The sequence below is a fragment of the Sinohyriopsis cumingii genome, chromosome 15 (genome assembly GCF_028554795.1).
Source record: "Sinohyriopsis cumingii isolate HCF-2022 chromosome 15, ASM2855479v2, whole genome shotgun sequence".
Taxonomy (NCBI): Eukaryota; Metazoa; Mollusca; class Bivalvia; order Unionida; family Unionidae; genus Sinohyriopsis; species Sinohyriopsis cumingii.
Genome location: NC_142975.1, coordinates 45969857 through 45993862, shown reverse-complemented (window position 1 = coordinate 45993862; position 24006 = coordinate 45969857). Strand labels below are relative to the sequence as shown.

At 36.2% G+C, this 24006-nt stretch overlaps 1 protein-coding gene across 2 annotated transcripts in view; it reads left to right on the top strand.

Annotated features, from left to right (window-relative positions):
- LOC149781731 (netrin receptor UNC5A-like) overlaps positions 1-23750 on the top strand; it is a 56643-nt gene extending 32893 nt beyond the window's left edge. For both annotated transcript variants that reach the window (XM_089935843.1, XM_089935842.1), the window contains 3 exons: positions 4745-4791; positions 19276-19377; positions 23474-23750. In XM_089935843.1, the coding sequence (XP_089791969.1) occupies positions 4745-4791; positions 19276-19377; positions 23474-23482 (158 nt within the window). In that variant the 3' untranslated portion in view covers positions 23483-23750. The remainder of the gene's footprint in view (positions 1-4744; positions 4792-19275; positions 19378-23473) is intronic.
- Positions 23751-24006: the final 256 nt, after the last annotated feature.

Here is a 24006-nt window from a genome sequence, read left to right as displayed (position 1 = left end):
ATGGCTTAACATAAACAGTTAACTGCCCGGCTAGGTATGTATTGGTTTAATCACCTATTGTAATTTCGTCATTTCTAACGTATTCATATTTCAGACCAGAACAACCGTCTGGTATCAGTCTTTGTTATTGGCACTGATATATGTAGATGACATGGTTACTATTACAGAAAGTACTGTTAGATATCAACAAAAACGTAATAAACTAAAAGAATAATGCAACATCTGGAATCTACAGAAAAAGCTGGAGTATTGTAGGGCATATAAAAGCTGTTGTTTTGCTGATTGTCTGATATACACGTATTTTAATATAAATATCTTGGTTGCTTGTTCTCTTCTAACAACTCCTGGTATATGCCTTTATTTTTTTAAAAACAATATTACCATCACAGGCGGCAAACGTACAGTATAGTTTGTTGACTTGACTTAAATGTTATGGTAAAATATCCACATAAACTCTATTGCAAATATCAGATAGTAAAATAACACCACTTTAGAATAATGGGTCAGAAGATAGTGGGTTTTACAAAGCAAATGACATTGAAGCTAGACGCACAACTTTTGCAATTATGTCAATGGTATGACGACGCACACTACAAATATTTCTATCTATAAATAGGTAGGTATAATATCAATTCAAACAATGACACATAGTAGAATTCCTAAGTAGTGGTTCTTTTTATTAAAGACTACTGTGACAGATTCCCAAACAAGACTTTAACCTACAATTGACATGGGATGAACACTGATTGTAGGATAAATAAAGTTTAGAATTTACTGTTTCCATACGGAATGGAAAACGTTCATGTTAATCGAAGGGTGGAGATTTTATTCTACAATACCTGAATTGGGAGTTCAATTCAATCCATAGATTACGATTCTGTAATAAGACCAGAAACGGTATGCGTCGTCAATACTATGTAGACTGCTCAACAATTTGCATAGTGTTCTCTGCATAAGTATATTCAGATAAGAAACCTTCGCTATAAAGGCAAATGTTCGTACATCTAAAAGTATTCCCGGTGTTGAAAGGGTGTGCCCTTTTTGTGCAGATACAGCAGAAGTGTTTTGTTTGGCTGCTAGGTAGCACGTTTATGTTCGTTCATTGTAATGCAAATGAAATAAATAATATATTACATTTTAAGCAGAGAACCAATAATAATAATGATAATAATACTAATAGCAATAAAGTAATCTTACATTGTTTTGCTCTTTATCTAGCAAAAATCTACGAAAATAGCGAGGCAAGGAGTTAATCCTACAATTCGGATGTTTCGTCTTTCTACCATTCATATTCACATTTCAATGTAATTTGGGCCGGTGACCTATATTTCAGTATAACAAAATTATTGCTGGTTTTTGAAAGAACAAATCTCTCTCTCTCTCTCTCTCAGGTCACGAGGCATCGATAGCCTTGCCTGCACACACGAGCCCATCCATATTCCTTCACCACTAAGAACACATCACCCAAAAATGATGCTACTCAATCGGTGTTATCAATATGAACTCGTGTGTAGCAGCCACACTCGCATGACGACCTAGTATTTAATTCTCATCTATCTAAATATATATATATATATATATATATATATATATATATATATATATATATATATATATATATATATATATATATATATATATATATAAACACCAACACAGAGGAACAAATAAAGATATAGCTTTGCCGTATATGGTCTTAAAGTAACAAAATTAAACGTTAGACGGCAGAATGTGATCCGAAGATGTGATTTTCATTTTGGATATTTTTTATATAAAACAAACACAACATTTTTATTGTGGAAAAGAAATTCATGTATACATAGTTTCGACAACACTTGAACCATGTAACGTAGCAAGATAATCCACGAACTTTTCTCGGGTATTGTCATCCATCGTGTTATGTATATCTATAACTTTTGTAACTCCTGGTACATGGTATTATCTTCTTGTTACAATTTTTGTTCATGATTGTAAATTGTACCAAATATCTTTAGCTAAATTTTGCACACGTCACTAGAATCTGGTAAGAGGATATTATTACATAGGAACTACAAATAAACACTTACAAATATGACGACAATTATTAATATTAATCCTAATAATAAGAGTTAATGGCACCGATGGCTTACGATCTCAATGTCTTATGCAGTTTTGAGGTTTTTGGAAGGATTCAGTAGTTTCCCATTGGTAGGGCTAGGTCACATGACTCGGCCAGTTCGACGCAAAATGATAGTAAATTCCATCAAGTTGGGTCCCTTACGAAATGCAGTCTCTACAGACGGTTTATATAAAGAGAGAACTGCGCAATCAGTTTCATTCCGACTCTAGAGTCATTCACATTTATTGTTTTGCTGTTGTAAGTTTGTAAACGTGTTTAATGTTGCACTTCGATATTATTTGAGAAGAAAAACATTTGTTTCGACGGTTCAGTTGAAATGGAAATCACTCATTATTTAGACTTTGCTGTCATTCCAGGACTGTTACAAACTTTTCAAAGAAATTCTGGCCATACTAAATATATGTATAGTTTATCGTGTGCATTGCGTGCTCAACCATTTAATAGCGTCCTCGTCAACTAGGTGCAGAGCCTTCAGTCCACGGGAAACTTTGTTAGTGAACAGTTGTTCACAAAGTGTGACATGGTCTGTAGAGCTCCACAGAAACAGGAAAAGTCAAGGTTAACTGCACAATGACCCTGTCCTGTCCAAAAGCGGTGCATCGTGGTCCACACATGACGTGGAAGGTTGAAGCCAGGATGGAAGACAGATGGCTCACCTATGAGGGAATGGTGTACAAAAGCTGTCATCCCCTCCGGCAACGAACTTAACCGGACTGGGCATTTCGAATTCAAGCGGACTGTTGGATTTGAGATGATGTTTTCATGTACAGTGGACATTTCTCACTGGCACAGAGCTTAAACAACACTTGTTTAGTTGCTTCCTGGCGACGTATATGTGTAGTAGGATTGTTGCTGAGTATCGGCAGCCATGGTAAAATAGTAGGATATAGTGTTCCAGAGACATGCGCATTGTTGTATTTAGCTGGACATCAATCAACTTGGTATGGGATGATGGAGCCCAGGCACGACCACAATACTGAGCTGTTGAATAGCCAAGGGACAGTGCTGATGTATTGAGTGCCTGAGCACTAGCGCCCCAGGTTGAGCCAGCGAGTTTGCGGAGTAGGTTGTTTCGTATGCTATGTTTTACTGCAGTTTTCTGCAGGTGGCTGTAGAATGTCAATGATCTGTCCAGAGTCACACCAAGGTACGTAGGTGTCGGGTCATCTTTTATTGCTGCCCATTCAGTAGGATGCAAAGCTCACGGTTCACATTTGCATTATTGAGGTCTTTGTTGCGCTTGGCTGTAAACGCCATTTCTGGAAGAAGTCCGTCACATCCTCCAGGTCCTTGTTCAGTTAATCATCATGCTCAGTAAATGAGCAATTTTGGATCCCAAGAGCAATGTCACCTGCATACATTAATTTGCCGGACTGTGTTACAGGTAACACATTGATATAAACATTGAATAAACTCGGCGAAAGAGCATGCTGTTGTGAGAGTACGTTAGTCAAACGCCTCCACGAGCCGCTAACGAACAGTTCGATAGTCTCAAATATCCAGCGCGGCAATACTCTGGAAATTGTCGACAACAGCCCTGCATGCCAGACAGTGTCATGTGCTGCTGTTAGATCAAGGAAAACAACTCCAGTTTTAGGGTTGTTCTAAAAACCGTTTTCAACAAACGTAGCCAGGGCAAGGACTTGTTCACACGTGGTAAGGCCATGCCAGAAGCCTGCTTGCTCCACATTTATTATATTTTTCAAGTCTGGACCAATTCTTTTGGAGAATCAGGCGCTCCAGTACCTTAAAACAGACTGAAAGCAAGGAGACTGTCCGATAACTCGCCACATTTTGGGAATCTTTGCCAGGCTTTGGGATCGTAATAATCATTGCCTGATGCCACGATGTCCTCATGCACTTTCCGTTCATTTATGACTTTCATAGACCTTTATAATAATTAGTTAAGTTAATCTCACATTTTTGTTTATAACTTTGACAACTAAATTCTTTGTCTTACAAACGTTTTGGGCTTTAACCTTTAGCTTATGACCGTAAAGTCGTTACACATCATCGTACAATAATTCGAGTACACCCACCCTGAACTCCACAGATAATATATACACATTCTTAAACGGTACATCCACATGCTATCCCAGTCATATCTCAATGTTCAAAGTAGAACATATGCACGAATTCACGAACGTACACATAGCTAGACGACAAGTATTACATAGTGTCCAAATTTTCTTCGAAGAATGCGGGAATTGAAATGCTGCTCTAGAATGGAAAAGAATAATGCATTTTCGTCAATAATGGTGTAAACTCCCCATATTATCCGAGACTTATGAGTTTGCTGGTTTCTTCCAAGCAAATACAAGGTCCAACATTACATTAATGGTATTTTTGATGTTAAACGTTGCGTGGTACATAAATTTCCCCACACTACGCAAGCCTCAAGAGACATGGTGTGCTATGAACATGGATATGGGTTAGAAATGTCAGACGTGTTTCCACCTTCCAAAATTGGAGACATCTGCAACTTATACAGAGTATGTGTTTGACAGGTATATTATATTGCTGTAAACCCTATTTACTTTGTTTGACAGATATATATCGTCGTAATTCGTATTAATGTTTTCGACAGCCGAATTTATCACTGTAAACTATTTTTTTTTTGGTTAGATACCACAGTTGCCACCACCACGACTTCAAGCACCACAATAATAACGGTGAGTCCAACGAATGCTGTTAAATGTATTGTATTAATATAGGCGTTCCTGTTTGTTTTCAGAGGTCACATCATACTTCGTAGCCTTCAATGACTTTAAATATTAGTTCATTAATTATAAATAGTATACAAACGTTTATTCAATTTTATTAGTTGTGGATTAGCATATTGTTTTTTTAATTTTGCATGTTCATATTTGTGAGTCTACTTTTAATATGTACGAGGTTTCTGGTATTTTGACTGTTCAGTAATAAGGTCCAGACATAAGTTTAGCTTCTCAAAACATCATACTTGATATGGAGGAAATAGTTACCTTTTAATATTAGCTTGAATTTTAGTATATAATTTATACAATCTATAAACGATCCGAATCATATTAGTGCGCATTTACAGCAGATGGAAGTGGAAATTTCAGAAGTTGGTATTTGCTCGTAGTCATCTACTAAAAATTGCTACAATTTTCAAGAAATGGTGTTTGAACTTTGAACTTCCTGTATACTTTGTGCAATGTACACTATCACCTAAATGTCTTTAAAGAGGCGTATTGTACCAATATATGTTCATCCAAACGATGACTTATGCCACTTTTATGTAAATTTGCTTTGGAATATTCCATATGAGATAAACGACTCTAAATGATAATTTATTTCATTATACTTATAGAACGATGCATTTATAGTCAGTATCGTCGTGATATATTCAAAGATGGTAGGCCCCTCTGTTATTTATATTTGATTTGATTTATATTTGATTTAATTTCATTGTCTGTTTGTAAATTTTAATTTTCTTTTACATTGCATGTTAAATTAATATGATTTTGTTCACAAGAATTTGATATTTTCCAGAAATTAGTTTGATCTGACTGTTTTGTCATAAATACCTAATGATGACCTGGTTCCTGACCATGATTCAAAATTAGTAACAGTTCTTGTAAACAACTTCTTTTTTTGTAAATTCCTAATGTGTGATTGATAATAGTGAAACCGAGGCTGACTTGAACTACGTGATTTTAGACGTAAATAGCTTCTATGACATTCTAGAAATTCTGGTTTTACAGGAGGGTTAACCCTCATCCGGGCATCTGTTTTGCGCAGTAATCTGGTTTTATACCGATGTTTAGAGACATAATCTCAGTTGGGCGTTTTACCTTCGACACTAAAATGTGTTTTTTCTGGGTCCAATTTAGTTCAATTTTTTTTAATGGAATTATTAATTCTTTTTCCTGGAAATATTTGAGTGCTCATACATAATAGATAATTCTTAGACAAGAAGACATTTATTTCAATTTTATTCGGAATCCACAAACTCGAATATGTTCTGTGGTTAAACAGAGAACTGTAGACACATCCGTACTTAAAGGCTATAGCATGTGTCATCGCTTTCCATTTAGGATTTTCGTCGGGACTCGGACTCAAATTCATTAGAATATTTTGTTATTAGGATATCTAATTTTTAATTCTTGGATTATTTTTGGATTAGATTCTTAAAACCGTAAGTTGTTTTCCTCATTTTTACATTGTTTATCAAGGGAATATAAATAACTGTTAAATTTTACAAAGCTTGTTGTCTTCACTTTTTCTTTTTTACTGTTTATGCGAGCCTAAACACGTAACATCTCCGTATTTTCACCTGATTATTATTTTTAAGCAACCGGTTTTCATGCAGATAAAATATAATGATTAATTTTTAGTTGAGTGATACAATATCTGGTAATTGACCGTAATTTGCTAATAACTATTTACATTCCTTCAATTAAACATTTTAAATTAATCAACATAATTTCTCATTGACTCACCCATTCATGTAAACCCTTTTCGCTCGAATGCCAGACGAAAATATTTAGCTGAAATATGCCGGCAGGGTCCCCTTCGTCTAATGTCCACACTAAATGTTTTGCTTGATTGCGACATAAATATGGCTGGATTTGGATAGAATTATTCATATCTCTTCATTCTTTTGTCTCGCAAGAAAGCATTGACTGACGCTTGCCTTTACTCGTTTTCTGAGATTAAATAATCCGCAGTTGAGAAGCTTTACATCTAAATGCATCTTGAGAAATACCACTCTATTTGGACAAAAATGAGATACTGTCAATTGATATATATCGCATACGCTCCAGTGATTGTTGTATGTGGTGCGTAGTTTCTTAGACACTATTGTCTGTATTCCCTATATCAATTTAATCTGAGACAGATATGTGTATTGTTTCGTACAACGAGTACATTGTCGACTACCAAAGATGATTCAGAGATTGCGATGTAAAATAACGCCTGTTTCTCACATGCATGTAGAGGGTCATGTAACTTAATACAAGCGTGCACGCGAATGGTGTATTTCGTCAAAATTAGTTCAGTGTAACCTATTTAAACGTTTAAATCATTTTGCTTATGTCCACTTAAATTAGGACTTCTGCATAATATGAAATATTTTAAAATTCCAGGACACTCAAAAGGAGCTGCGTCATTATAAAAACGCAAATTTCTGCTCAATAAAGTACAAACCAAACATTTTAACCGACTCAGATAATCTAAGTCAAACTTCCAGATTTCAAAAACGGCAACGTCAGTTTTGAGTTCTGTAAATAGCCCGCAGGAATGATGTTTACATATTCGAACAAATGCGGCTTTTACGGTAGATTCTCATGATTCCAAGTAACGTTAATATTATCGAAGAGGCGCGTTCCAGAAGAAGTAATGTATTTTGTGGAAAATCTGCCTGTACATACGGGATTATTATGATCAAGACGACTGAGAAAGAAGAAATAGAAGACGGGACAAAATATACAATGGAGCTAGACACTTCCAGCTTTCTACATGGAAAATAGGATACTGTAAGTTGATATTACAGAACGAGGAACGTTTCAAAGCCATTATAGAAACCCTAGACTATTGATGAATATACATTCAGTTTAAGAAATAGTGTTTTCGTTACTGGAAATTAACGTGAAAATTGAAGGTATAAATATATACTTGCATCCTTTTGACCTTTAACTAAGTACATGACTGCAGTGCATGCTATCTACGTAACCAAAAGCTGTTTATTACGTAATTAATATTGCTTAATTCGAAGAACTGTTACTGTTTAACCAGAGTTCAGATGATTTACTCAACATTGCTTTACTCTGTATTGTATGGATGTAATATTTATTCAGCATGGTATAATACTTAATGAATTTGGTTTAGTTTCTATTATTCATAATCTTGTTTCAGGTATCTCATCAGATAACCATTGTTTAACAGACTTATTCGAGCCAGCTTAGAGGAGGCCTACCAATGATTCTCCTCTACTAGAATCCAAAACCATTTTGTTTGTTTAGACCCAAAGTGAGCTGACACTGATATAAGTGTAACTGTTATTGTGAAATATTATATGTATATGTGTACGGTAATCATAACATGGTGTCAAGATACTGATGAAGATATGTGATATTTCTTTTTCGTATCAAAATTGAATCACCACTACATTAAAACTCAAAATCTTTTCTGACATTATGACACAAAGATAAACATGTTTTATTTTGCAATATCCATATAATAAAATAAAGAGTTCCCCAGTGGGATGAATTCCCGCTATTTGAAAAACAAATGTGTATAAATCCACGAAAATATGCCTTATACCTAAATGTATTCTTTTCAAACGAGCACTACATCATGAATGATGTTTACATAATAATGAGCACATAAATAATGTTTACATATTCTAACAACTGCGAATGGTACCGTAGACGTTCATGATTCCTTGTGAACAGTAAGATTGTCCAAGACAAACATACCAAAAGAAGAAATGTGGTTTGTGTTATGATAGTATTTCAATCAAGAAGACGGAGAAAGAAGCGATAAATAACATGACAAAAGATACACTTGAGTTAGACTCTTCCAACATTTTTACCGTGCATTAAATGGACTACACATGCATTCAGCAGGGTATCATAATTAATGAATGTGTTTAGGTTTTATTCCTTATTCATTATTTTTTCTCTGGTATCGCATTACACATAGACCATTAAAAAGATTGGTTAACATAATTATTTGAGCCAGCAGAGGCCTTTCAGCGATTCTCCTCTGTTAGAGTCTAAAACCATTTTGTCTCTTTAGGTGAATTGTGAGGATAGCTTACACTAATAGGAGTGTAACTGTTATGGCAACGTATCGTATCATTTTACTCTCGTCGGATCTGTACTTTACCTAGAGTGTTTCAAAGAACGGGGTTGGTTTCTTTATACAAAATACATTTGAATTTTGTGTTCTTGGAATAGATTATAATTCACTATCATAAAAGTATCATCTAAAGAGAAGACAGTTTCTTGTTTGTTAACATTTCTATACTTTGAACACCTAGCAATCAGAGGAGCTCGGCCATTAAAATTAAAATAAAACCACCTAAATACAGCTTCATACAAAAACCACTACCTTTAAACTTGTTTTCTTTACATTTATAAGACTGGGGGATATAATGATACTAAAAATCAACTGCAAAGTGCATCGGACAATTTAATAGAAAATGTGTAAGGTATGAAACATAGAAAGAAAATTCTAACGTATTACATTTCCTACAATATTGAAGACACAGATTTAAATTTTATGATATAATTGGGCGTGGTCTTTAGATGTACATAGTTGTTGCAAATGAATGGTTAGCGTTTCTGCAAAAATCTAAATAGTTTGAGGTTATTTTAGGTAGAAATCTTAAAGACGGTTGTTGTTATCTTCAATGCAAGGGCTATAACATACATTGGTCGTGTGTGTTGCACTCTCTGGTCTTGCCGAGGAAGGTCCACGTGGATATGTTTCATCAAGGTAACAACTTGTAAACTGTGAGATCCTCAGTCAACAACCATATATGTGTCTGAGGGACGTGATATAGAAGTAGAACTAGACTACTACCCTATCCAATATAGACCGTGGGTCATGAGACAGAACTAGACATTCTGCTCTATCCAATACAGACCGTGGGTCATGAGACAGAACTAGACATACGGCCCTATCCAATACAGAACGTAGGTCAGGACCCTTAGGATGGGGGCTTGCCCCTCAATCATTAACTGGAAATAGTTGAGATCTACACCTTTTAACCAGATATTGGTTCAATGACACGAGAAGAAATCAGACACATTTCCAGTACAAACCCTGAGGAGGAGACTTGGAAATTACGCCATATGTATGTTTGAAGGGAAAGAAGAAGCAAACTTTGATACATGTCCTTGTCCAGCACAGATCATGTGATTTGGAACTTGTTCATAACTCATAACATGAAAATTGTTAAGATATTTATCCTAGAATTATATATATACATCTGTTGAGCACTTACAAAGACACACACACATACACACACTAATATCATCTGCCCCGCATACACTTATGAAGAGACACAATTTTAGTTCCCATAACTATCTGATCAAAAAATACTTCGACATCTAATGACGTAGTCATATTTGGCTAAACATTCTATTAGTATTTTTGACAGCTTCCATAGCAACCATTAAAATCCAAAGCAACCAGGTAGAAAATATATCTTGTACATTTCCATCCAGAATACACTGGAAACAATATATTAAAGTATTTCATGAAATATTTATTATGTGATAATCTACAAATATGTTTATCTTGGTCACCGCGACAGCCAGGTAAGAAGCATAATTTCACCATCTTCTAAACACTTCATTCAATGTTGTCAAACTTTCAATAAATGTTTAACTGTGACACGTTTTAGCTAATTTTGTTTTCATGCCTCCATAGCAACCACACATTTTTTATGTCTGCCAAGTAGAAACGTGTTTTATTATTTTTAAAACATACAATGTCAATTTAAGTCAAACTTTATAAATAAAAGGAAAATCGTTTACATTTTCTAAAATTGCTGTGATGAAGGAGAACAAATTCTGTCTGGAAAATGACAAATCTATTCTTTTGCGGGGTGGGGGGGTGGGTGTCTTCTTTTTAGTTTCAAAACAGAAATATTTAATCTCTATTTCCTCAAGATAGTTAATTATTTTCAACCAATATAACTCGATAAAATATGCGCTCTTTCCACTAATTAAGGTACGACTTTTTAAAAGCTTTCAGAAGGCTGGACATTTTTAAGTTTGATCATAAATATTCTAACCCCTAACTCCTGAAAGCTACACGGACAACCCTGGAGTTTATTGCAAAAAATAGAAAACTATCTGAACCAAGTTGAACCTGCAGATTACTGCTTTTACTTTTATTTGAATCTAAGCTTCGTATATTTCGTATATATAAGTATAAATTCGTATAAATATATTTCGTATATATAAGTATAAGTTCATATAAGTATATTTCATATATAAAAATATAAGTTCGTATAATTATATTTCGTATATATAAGTATACGTTCGTATAAGTACATTTCGCTTACCCCTTGAAAAGTCTCGTTATTGTTTGGAAGAGAGTCGAATTACGACCTGTTTTTGTTTAATATTTATGTTTATACTATTATGCTAGTATGTTGGCAGCATATGGGATTTGATTTGTCCATATATGTCTCTGGATCAACCTGTCTTACTTATTCATGATACAACTTGATAAAGCTTCACTTATTATCATTAAACTTGCACTGTGTGTGAATTTGGGATAATTATGTTTGTGTACTATATAAATAAACAGACAGAGAGAGAGATTATCATTTGTATTAGTTTGTTCTATGAAAGAAATGTGTTACAACGTAAACGTTCATTCGGAAAAGCTTTGAAATGACACATTGATCCCATTGCATAAAGAACTACTTTCTTTACCCACCACTCTAAAACCGCATATTAAAAATGCCATTCTTAACGGATAGCAATTATTATGTATTACAACGTTTTCATACTATCGGCGACAACAGTAAGTAGTCTTTTATTATCACTCAAATTAGTTTGAAAGCATCAGCATCCGCTCACGAGCTAGTGTACACTGTAGATTACTATTAGATTTTGTCTGGAGATCTTATTAGCGTGGTCAGGCTCTGTTTCACACACCATTTTTGGAAGAGTTATATATATATATATATATATATATATATATATATATATATATATATATATATATATATATATATATATATATATATATATATAATTTGAGATGGAGATGCGTAATCAACATTTTCAGGCATAACAAAGAAACAGCAGACTATAGTCTAAGTAAGAACAAACAATCTCTGAAAGAGCATTTAAAAACAGTAGTACGGAAATGCCATTTGTGCCTCATTCGATACCCTATCGTACCCTAGACACCCGTTCTCGCCTCTAACCACCATTATAACTTATACCCCACGAGACCCATAACTGTTTTGTTATATTTTTGTTGAGGGTTGGCTAGAGGTCTAAACACACACGTGATGCCAGTGTGTCAGTCATGGGAGTTAGAGGTTCCAATTAGTGTATCGAATTAGGTCAACCAGCATTTCCGTATTACTCTAGTCTGCAGTGATTGTGGAAAGGAAAATACTGCAGGGAGTAGTCTCTACTGTGTATTGATTTTTCCAGTTTGTGTTATAGTCTTTATAACCACTGCTGTCTGTACAGAAGATAATATGATCGAATTGTGGATATTCTCATGTTGAAGAAAGTGTCAGCAGTTGTTCATATACGAAAGAGTGGCAGTGAGTCTATTGATTAGCAGAATATATGGAAAACGTTTATGGAAGTTACAAAGGGTATCGTAAATTTTCCATGCGAATGGAATGTCAAGTATGTGACCAACAAGTTGAGATATTTGTATCGTCTGAAAGCCTTATATAGGTTCATTAAAGAGGTGCATAATATGTTCTCTGAATTCTCCGAAACAAAGTCAGAGCATTTGATAAGTTGGTAAATTTGGTTGTGATCATGGACAAGAAGGACAAAAGCCTAGGCAGATAACTGAGGCAATCAAAACTAAAGAAATTGCAGAATGTCTTGCATGAGAGAGTACACACTGAAAAGTAACATGATAATTCGCCTCCTGTGTCTGACCGTTTTGACGAAATACTTAAGAACAAGCTAATTACACAGATGATTCCGGGGCCATGTGTATCAGAATGACATCCCAATTCAGTTGATTTTGCAGAGCACGTTACCAAGATGCAGACAATAGGCAGTGTGAGTATATGACAACATTTATTAATGATGCTATCCCGATTTGCTAGAGGCTTCTCACCAACGACCTCATGGACAGAAACACGCCATGTGCGTATATACATGAACTTGTTGAAAATATCCACAAAATATACAACACTGATGATAAATACTGAAACGACTGAGATGGTGCGTGTGCTATGTGAAATATATGCATCGATGCAACAGTCGGCTGTAAATATAGCCCAAAGTGTGACCCCGACGATCATCATCTCATCCAACAAATTATAATGCATTGTGACTTTTTCTACAAGTGTGACCGCTGAGGATTATTGTACACTTGAGATCGCACTAGCTTCATTACAAGTGTATTACATTTGGCCTTATATCTGATCCCAGCCGTTTGGTGGTCTGACAGCGAACAATTCATTTGTGTTTTCGTCAGATAATGGCACCAACAGGTATTCAATCGAACTTCCCTCTACTGCATACGATATTACCTCAATCAAAGGCGAGGTTCGACAAGAATTTCGGTGTTGACTTGCAAGGACTCAAAAATTATTTTCGGGACCATGTTCCCACATTCAGCTCCGTTACTGCCATTGAATCGTTATAATATCTCGTTAGCAGTGGACAGTTGTCGTTGATAACTTTGCTTACTTGACTCTGAGATGATCTTCAAAGTATGCACATGTTTCGTTCATTATCTAAAGAGACAGGATATCATACCGGGCCTCATATTGTGAAATAAACTCAACGACGCAGGTCAATTTAACCCTTGATGTCATCAATGATAGTTACGAAAGTAGGTCTGACACGACGGATGTAGTTATACAGGGGTATATCTTGTTTGGGTCTTCACCCACCTAGGAACCAGGTCCTTTGATCTCGAGATTAGAGATCAGCCTGACGTTTAATAACAACAATGACAGTCGTGCATGGACGTAATAAACGCATTCGCGTAGCTAAAGCGAGACCTATTATGGAACTGGGTTCGGTAACGTTGTTCGTGGATTATTTACAAGCGCACCAAAAGCAATCACAACCTTATCATCGCTACTCCCATCGCAAACAATTGGCCGTTCAGGTCGTGAAGAGTGTTAAAGGTTCCGCAGTGGAACAATTAAAATAACGGGGCTCGCAGGCGGCTCAGGCGCTTTCGAGTACGGCGATTTATAACACGAGCACGGATCAAGTTGCATTACCATCGCTGAATCAATGCTGCCTGCAGGGAGTAAAATTATTATCGAAGCCGCTCAACAGCGATTGACAGATTCAACAATTGCAAATTTGGTCATATGGAGTGGCTTTGCACGGTACTGAAAAAAATCATTAATCTATAAACCATGACGCAGTTCAAAGAAGTATTTGATCGAGCATTTGAAGTGGGAGCGCCCGCGTTACTGGATTAAAGCAAAAGAGAGATCTTCATTATTACTCATATCCTGCCAGAGATCATAATCAATTCAAAATAGAACAGCAAGTACAAGACATGTCTAGGCTTTTGCTTCCATGTGAGGCATATTTGGAAGTGGAGGGAAAACTAGTACAGAAAATGATGATAACAATTGTGGTGCCAATGCCCCATTTGGATTTGTTATGGCTTTCTTCAACAGTTTGCGTTACTACATTAACGGAAAGGAAATTAAATCTATTCTGGACAATGTAGATATGTTCTCAACAATTCTCGGATTAGCCAGATTCAGCGATGATTACACGAGAACCACTGGCCCAACCATTATGTTTGTCAAGGGTGTAACCGATCACGCAGATCATAGACCGCTTAATTTCAGCAAATTGTGCGGGATTCTATTGTGGGCAAACAACCAGCTGATTTGAATGCCAGATCTGGTGCCGCCGCCCCTTGGTGAGCGGTTCCTACCCAAATTTCAATCTTGGATTTGCACAGCGACGATCACAAATCATTGGTAATTCACTATTTCTTTACACCATTCACCTCAGATGCATTTTTATATTTTGCAGAGATGTTCGCAAGGTTATATTTTGCGCTAAACACACGGTCACCTTGTTTTGTAAGAATAACTCCAACGATGTCATTTGGCGCGATGCAGGTGCCGCTGCCGGAAAGGTTGTATTAGATACATTAATGTTATTAATGCCTGTGTTATCCACTTCACTGAGTACATATTCACGCTTGTTGTCGTTATGCAGCCGGGAGCTAAGTCAACGATGTTGTTTCTCACATATAGCACAGACCCCCCCCCCCTCCGCTATTGTGGGACAGTTTACCTGGCAAATAAGTACCCATCATGTCCTCAATACACAACAATACGTGTTTATGGAGTTTCAACTTACAGAGCGAGACAATGACCAGACACAGAGTAAAATTATATTTGACACTTTAGAAGTAACTGAGGTCTCTTTGCGGTTTAACGGCCATCAGGAACCCTCTGAATAAATTCAGCTTAACTATGCAGGCGCCACTATTCATATTACACTAGTATATCACAATGTGTGGTCATACATGGACGGCATCAAAACGTCATCAAAGCTGTGCAGATTTTCCAAGAAGACTTTCGTACATTTACCCAATTTATTACTTCTCACTGGAACACTTCGAGTTGTTCAGGCAGTCCGTCGCAGACATGTATTTTCATTTATATATATATATATATATATATATATATATATATATATATATATATATATATATATATATATATATATATATATATATATTGATAACACTGGTTATGAACATCGATGCTATGCTGTGACGCTTTTCGACAAGATGCTGTCGTTGGAAGATGCTGATAATCAAAAGAGAGTGTTTGATGCACATGTGGAAAATTCGTAATTTAAACGTGTTACTTATTTGAATAATAATGTCATATCACGAGGCCAAGGTCGGCCTTACTCCCACCACTTAGGTGCACAAACATAAAGCACTTCAGTAACGTTAAAATTATCAAAGTCCGAGATGACACAAATGCAAAAGAAAGGTGGAATATTTCCATTCCTTTCAGTCATATACAGCGTTTCTGGCAGCAACGGTTGCAAAAACTACAAAGTTAGGAGCTATGGGAACTGCATCAGGAATGGATTTGAAAAAGAAGGTTGGAGGTTGCATAAAAATGAACAGGCCTTCGATTGCCAGACACGGATCGTCGAATAATCTTGGGCAGATGTCATCAATCTTGATTTACTCGCAATGGCAAAATCGATGAAACATTTTCGTGGTGTTTTGATGAGAGTTGGACTTGCATCGATGGTGCCACGCACACGTGAAACTGGCATCATCAACCTGAATTCATCGGTAGGCCCTGACACACACTGGGTCAGATATGTAGTGACACCTCAACATAGTTTGTATTTTGACTCGTATGGATTGGCGAAGCCAGTCGAAGTGGTTAAATATTTATCCTAGTACGGTAAATAACCGCTGTTTCATTCGAGTTTGCCTGTGCAAACGCGGTTGGCTGGTCCCATATGTGGTCATCTTGTAGTTGTGTTCTTGCGTGCACTGGAGCACTCACCAACTCCGCAAGCCCTTGTCAATTTCACATTAAATATGTTGAAAGTATGCAACCATATCAGTCATGTCTGCCATGTCTATGATACAATCATGTCTGTCATGTCTATCATGTCTATTATGCGACCATATCAGTCATGTAAATCATTTCTATTATGCAACCATGTCTGTCATGTATATCATGTCTACTATGCAACCATGTCTGTCATGTCTATCATGTCTATTATGCAACCATATCAGTCATGTCTATCATGTCTATTATGCAACCATGTATATCAACATTTGCGGTCGTTCCTCTGCTCGAGACACGGTGATGTCGTGGATCTGAGCCGATTTGCCACCAAAGTGGATTTGTCTAAGTATCTTGGTCATTTTGCTATTGGTGTCAATCCAGGTGAGCTTGTGATTTTTTAAGAACAATCTGGCAAACTTAAAACATCAAACGTGAACATTCAAGATCTCGTTGTCAAGTTGGAAGGCGCTATCACAAAGAACTTGGCTGACGTCACTGAAAAGGGTTGAATCAGGGACTATGTCGATAATAAAGATAATGCAACAAGACAATATACAATTAATCAAATCGCTTGTCTTAGTGAACGGTCGACTTATTTTAGCTCATTGTGATGAAAGCACTTTGATAGACCTAATAGTCGCAACTTAAAGTTACACGAATCCGGATCATACTTTTTAATCATAACAGGAAGTAAAGGTACGTGGTGTAGATTAAGGATGCTGATAAATGATAAGTGACATCTTGTCTTGATCATGTACCATGAATATTACGAATTACTAAGCCGGACAGTATTATCATAGATTTTTATATAGTTGCTTTATCAAACATAATTGGTGACCGGAGAAAAAATTCAGTTCGAATCATTCAACGTTTATCCAAGACGAATGATTAGCCGTCTTTGGTGTTTGTGCTGAAAATTAGATTATGTCGTTATATATAGGTAATTGAATCTTGCCACGGTTATGAGGTTTACCGAAGGGGTATTATACCAACTGGTGGCGAATACTAACCTCGATAACAATTTTTGCTCCACTTGTCGACGAATATCTACGTCAAAAGTTCTGTTATCAAACCCTCGTATGAACTGTCATATAATTGTGTTAAGGGTTAAATAGAACTCGAGGTCAGCCTAGAACCATCGCACGTGCACGTGACAATGCTCAAGCATTGACTCCAAAACCAGATTAAGAACACTCCGGAATCGTTTCTACAATATCGAAGTAGCATTCGCTGATGTATCCACCCAGGTTAAATTCATAAACAAATATTTTATACCAACGTTGACTTAATTGAGAAGAGAAATGTCTTGACTGTTACTCAGCAACAAGGACGCACTTGTTCGGCTCACATTAATTGGGCACAGACGATCTTCAGACGACAAAGGCTTTAGAGCAATTGTTGTGTCTTGAATATGATGCAATTTTGATTGCACCATCGCCAGAACTTTTAAGTATTCCCGAGGCAGAAATATTTTATAACTTCATGGCAATTGTGCCAATCAAAAAGAATAGCTGGTGAGAAGTGCGTGTGCGTATTGATCAGACCGGACATGATCTGCCTGTTGTGCAATTAAAATATGCTGCTATATTATTATTAGAAGAACTACGATCGACCCTCAGTCTTACCGACGTGAAAATATAGTCGAATCGGAACAGCAGCAGCCGGGGGAATTCCTAAGAGAACCGCACTGATCATAATGTACCAGTGTCCAAGTTTAGTCGCAGATGTTATTTCTGGGCTCGCTGCCGCAGCAACCCGACCGTCTTGGTTTTTTACTGAAATCACGACAACATGCACCATTCGGTATTATTGTCGAAACTATATCGACAGTAACTGGTGTCTCCGGTGGCTCTAGCAACCTAAATTCGATGCGACTGCCTTCCCGATTACCCGTCTATTCCGAGTTGCTTGTCGCAACACAAAGCAATCTTATTAAGATCAGCAAATTGCAATCAGTTCCAATCGAGGGTTAAAAAAATCAGTGCGGCCGAGTTGAGATTGTGTTGGCAGAAATGGAAAATCACAACTCCAAACACAAATAAAAAAAAAGCGCGGTAGCAGACTTACAGGCAGTAAAAGTTGAGTAAAAGAATTTAAAAAAACAATCTTCACGCAGTGCATATATTAACTGGTACATAGATTGCCTGCCAGTCTGAGCAATATCATCACTCTGCAGTATGTTATTTTCCACAATCACTGCAGATTGGAGTAGTACGGAAATGCTGCTTGACGTTTTTCGATAACCTATAGAGACACTGACAACCGTATGAGACCCCAATACCCATTTGGCACTCGCGTCATGCGTGTGTTTACACTTTTAGTAACCCCAAAAATAATCAAACGTCTATGGGTCGCTCGCGGGATGGTTGTTATGGAGGTTAGAGGCGATAACAGGTGTCCAGGGACCCATAGGGTATTGAATTAGACAAAACTGTATTTATGTACTACTAAATAAAATATCAACGTATGACGAGGCAACTATTCAGCGGGTAACTGTTTATTGCTGGTCCGGTAGAGAGTTTGAACTATAGGTTTTGAACACCTGATGAAAAGATGTCGAAAGAATGCCTGCTGCAGGCATTGATTGTTCCCACCACTCGACGTTGGTTATATTTCTCAGTATTCTGCTTGAGGGTTTGTACTGATCTTTGCCATTCGGTTTATAACTTTTCTTGTCATCAATTTCTACATCTCTCTCTCTCTCTCTCTCTCTCTCTCTCTCAGTGTTCTGTAAACGATGAGTTATATGTATATATGCAGCTGACATCTGGTGTCATATTTTTATATATACTCAGATACATACAACATCTCTCTCTCTCTCTCTCTTCATATATATATATATATATATATATATATATATATATATATATATATATATATATATATATATATTCTAACGTTTCAATCTGCTCTATATTTTCAGTGCCCACCGAAAACAACGTTTGCTAATTATGGTGGTGATCCGGGCGACAATGACAATTCCAGCAATGTAGAAAAGGAGGGCAATTATGATTACAACAATAACGTGAGTTTTAAGGTCGAGATAGAAAGAAGAGAGGTTGTCTCAAAACTTTTATATAAGAGTATATTGGAACCATAGGCCTATGTGATCCTGGCATTTTGTTTATTGGGTTGAACATTGATCCTCGTTTATGTATGAGCACTGTATATAATGATAAAACCTGCATACGCGCACTCACACACACACACACACACACACACACATAAATATATATTTATTAATAAAATGGTTTTGCAAATCTTGTTCATTGAACGACTTAATTAACTGCAGTATCATTCCATGTAACATCCAAAGTCATAGAAACTCGCGGTTTATAAAGGAAACAGTAGTAATACAGTGTTGACCCTATTTTCTTTAGCTAAGTTATTGTTTTTGTTGTAGTTGTAGGGTTTAACGCCATTGTTCAGCACAAGATATGCTATGCATGGCGGCCAGTATAAATGGTGAATAACCCGGGAAAACTCAGGAAAGAACTACCGACCCAAGAGAAGCTTCTGGCAAGCGGAAGCGGGAGGTCGTGGGTTCAAACCCGGCCAAGTCATACCAAAGACTTACAAAAATGGTACTAACAGCTACCTCGCTTGGTGCTCAGCATTAGGAGGTTAGTGTTAGGACTGGTTGGCCTGGTTTTAGGATAATGTGACTGGGTGGGACATAATGCTACATGCCTGCGGCCTGGTGCCCCAGTGCTAGACATCACTATAAACTACCACACTGCAGACATCGTAGCGATATGACTGAAAAATTGTTAAAGCTATTTTAAAAATCCTAATCACACAAACACACACACACACAACTTCTGGCAAGCTTTCTCACATAACCCAATTAGCCGAATCTGAGACTAGAACCGACGTAGACAGAGGTGAGATGGCAGTGATCCGTAACAGTGAGCGCTTTAGACCACTCGTTCACTCGGGGCCCCTCTTTTACTAAGTAAAAGAGCGGAGCGAAAACCAAAGAGTGTTGTTCATTCAACAAATAACTTATTCCCCTAGAATACAAAGTAAAATTTTGAAAAGAATTTAAAGTCTTTATTAATTAAATCGCAAACAGTCGTAAAAGTTATATCTCAAGTCCCAAAGTATAGAGTATTCCGAATGAATTCCAGCGGTGTTCCAAATGAATTCCAAGCTTGGAATTCTGATGATCCAATAACCTGGAATAGAGCTGATGCACTAACAGTCTTGATGCGTCACAATGATATAATCCAACATGTATTCCTAAAATAGTGATTTACTTTTAAAATAGTAGTATGTACCTTTTAATTCCAGTTAATAATTTAAACAAAGAAATTATCTCAAATTTAAACTGTACACAGCTGAAAATATCCGATTCCACTTAAGATGTTATGATGATACTAAAGGACTTCTTTTTACTTTTCCCTTATACCCAAGTCATAATGTGAGAGGGTCGAAAGTTTATTTCTACAATATTCTAAATTGCCAACAAAATTAGACCTAGTACTAAATTTTTGTAAAGAACATGGCAAAAACACGTACACCATGATTTCCCGAGGGGAAAACCAATGTCATGAACTCAAACCCAAGTAAACATGTTAACCTCAAATAATAATCATATTGATATATAACCTACAACCGGTCAAACATTAGCTATGTGATATGTTATTTACAAAAAAAAAAGACATTAGTCAGGTAGGTCCAAACTCTTGCACTCAGTTACAAAGTCAATCACACAACATAATTTAAATATACCTAACAAATACAACTGCCAACAATAATAATATTGGGAACTTAGTACAGCGCTCGATCTTGAAAAGCTCTAAGCGCTTTAAAATATTAGTTAATTAACACATAATGACACATATATAGATAAATTAACATATAACTACACATATATAGACAAGATTACATAAACTATACAACGACATTACAAACAAAAGCATGCTGAAATTAATGAAGGGTAAGGTAATATTGTAAGTCATATGTCTGTTCTTGACATCGCAATAGCTAAGCTTTAATCAGCACGTTAGAATGAGATCTCATTGTCAGTGTGTCTAAACTCATTATGCAATTCTTTAGGGGTAAATGGACCCTGGTAGACACAAGAACGTTGTTTTTAGGAATTGTTTTTAATAGCTATAATCATGAGAATATCAGTGTCACAGAAGGAGCATCATTTTCTAGATGGAATGTACAAATGGTTGAGGTCAGATAGGCATTTTGGACTGGAGGCAGTCAACGAACGTGTAGCTGGTGGAGGGTGCAGATCAGGGAGATTAGTGATCGATTTTTGGCGCTGTAGAGATGAGAGTTTTGAACATTTTAAAGTTTCTGTAGTAGATATTGAGAAGAACCAGATATAAGTGAATTGCTGCAGTCAAGTCTAGAAGGTACCAATGAAGATACAAGAAAATTGCGAAAGGAACTGACATGTCTCAACTCCAGATATGCTGAATTAAATAAGTTCATGACATACTTGTGTACTGAGAATACTAGTAGGGGTGACCTCTACTGATTGTGTGAAATTAATTTTGGTTTCGCTGATATTTACTATTTGAAGTAACGGTTAGAACTGAGAACATCTTTGTGTGGTAATCAGAATGGTTTTAGTTATATCACCATTCATTTGTAGCTTATTACATGTCACCCATGAAATGAAAAGAATCACCTATCGACCATTACCTGTTCAACGTTTACTTTCAAAAATTGCTGTAAAACATACAAGCATGCAGTATCTCTTCATTTGTCTTCACAAGAACTAGCTCTTCCACAAATCGCAATCAGGTTTTCGACTTAAAGATTCATTTTTAAACTGCCTGGACGAATCTTATTGACCACTGGCTACTAGCTAATGAATCTAACTGGCGCAGTCATATTCTAAGTAGTGTTCTGCAAGGCGCTATATTAGGGCCCCCTCTTTCTTTACTGTTTCTCAACGCGTTAGCTTTTTATCCAGTGTAATCGAACACTAAAATCTTTGTATGTGTATGATCTTGATGTAAATAAATCGACAAACTTCAAATCGACTTCAACAATGCATCGTTTTAGTGTAAACAAAATAGAATGTATGCCAATGCAGCTAAAACGAAATGTATGATAACCAGAACAAAGAACGCCTATCCACTGACATGGATTTACTTATCAGAATAAAATGGCTAAAACCTACCTTGTGTTAAAAATAAAAAATTTCGTGGTATCTACATTCATCAACACTTCAGATGGAATTCACAGATAATCACATAGACTTAATCCTCAAAAATTACTGTCGAAATTAATACCGCCCCAGTCATTTAATCTTTTTCTGGATATTTTTCTACCACAGATAGACTACGGATACGCCATATGGGATAACCCGTGGAATTATAATTTATTCACAATTGACAAATTCCAGTAAAAGGACGCCCTAATACTTCAGAAACATTCTATTTCGACTCCACCGACTAATGTAACTTAGGTCTACTTTGCTTTTCAGTGCAGAAAGGTATTCTTTAATTTAAAGGAATCGTGATATATACGTCTCTAAACAATCTTTCTCCAGTTAATATATATATCAAAAGCTCCTATCTTTTAAAAATCCCTAACTCCGTTGATGCTAAATTTTGAAATTAAAATTCCCTCCGTTCGTTTAAAATCTCACGAAAGAAATTCTTTCTTTACAAACTGAAACGATATAGTAAAATACGGACTTTAATTTGTGTTTATTTTATTCTATATATGTATGCATGACTTCTGTGACACTGAATTATCTACATCTGATCATGTAGATATATGTACCTGTTGACAAATGTAGTATATAAATTATCCGTATTTACTCCCTGGATGTGCGTGGGAGAGTATACCTGAATTGTTTGAGTGATCTCTGTATAACACACTCACAGACAGACAGAAAGACACTCACGCACAGAACAACACTGACACACAGACAAAGACAAGCCAATATATATATATACAATAGGTTCATAATTTGCCAAGACTGTTAGGGTTTACCTAGAAAGTATATTATCGATTATACTTAGATTTATAAGAGATGTATTGATCTATTTTTACTTGACCTCATATTTTATGTCACGTTTGTTTACGGTACCTTTGACAAATTTGAATTTTCGTGATTTTTTTGTGTCTTTTGTTTGCTTTTACAGCAATGCTAATATATACCGGAAGATGCAGAGGAATATGCCAGCAAATATCTGAAGAATATAAATTTTAGAAGCTTTTAAAAGCGTCATATGAAAATATTGACTTGAGTAAGCAAGTTTGGAATCACAAAGCATAATGACTCAAAGGACTGCGCTTTATGAATGCAAAATGACAGAGAAAGAACACATTTGCCGTGAATAAGGGCACCAGGCTATGATTTAAAGAATATGTATTAATTATTAAATGCACGCTTAGTATCAGTAAAGTGCTACACTAATGTTTTATGAATTATTTTGGCTATTTCCATGGTTACCGTGTGAACTATGACGTGAGACACTGTCTATCCTTTAGTCTATAAATATTTAATTTTCCTGAGGTTGCTCAAAACTATTCAGCCAACTTTGTGCACGAATGCATGTCACGTGCCTATTGATATTATTCATATATATGTATATTGCAAAATACGAAACAAACAGACAACCCAGTGGACTAACCTCATGCTGGGAGTCGAATAAAATAAACGTATTTATTTAGC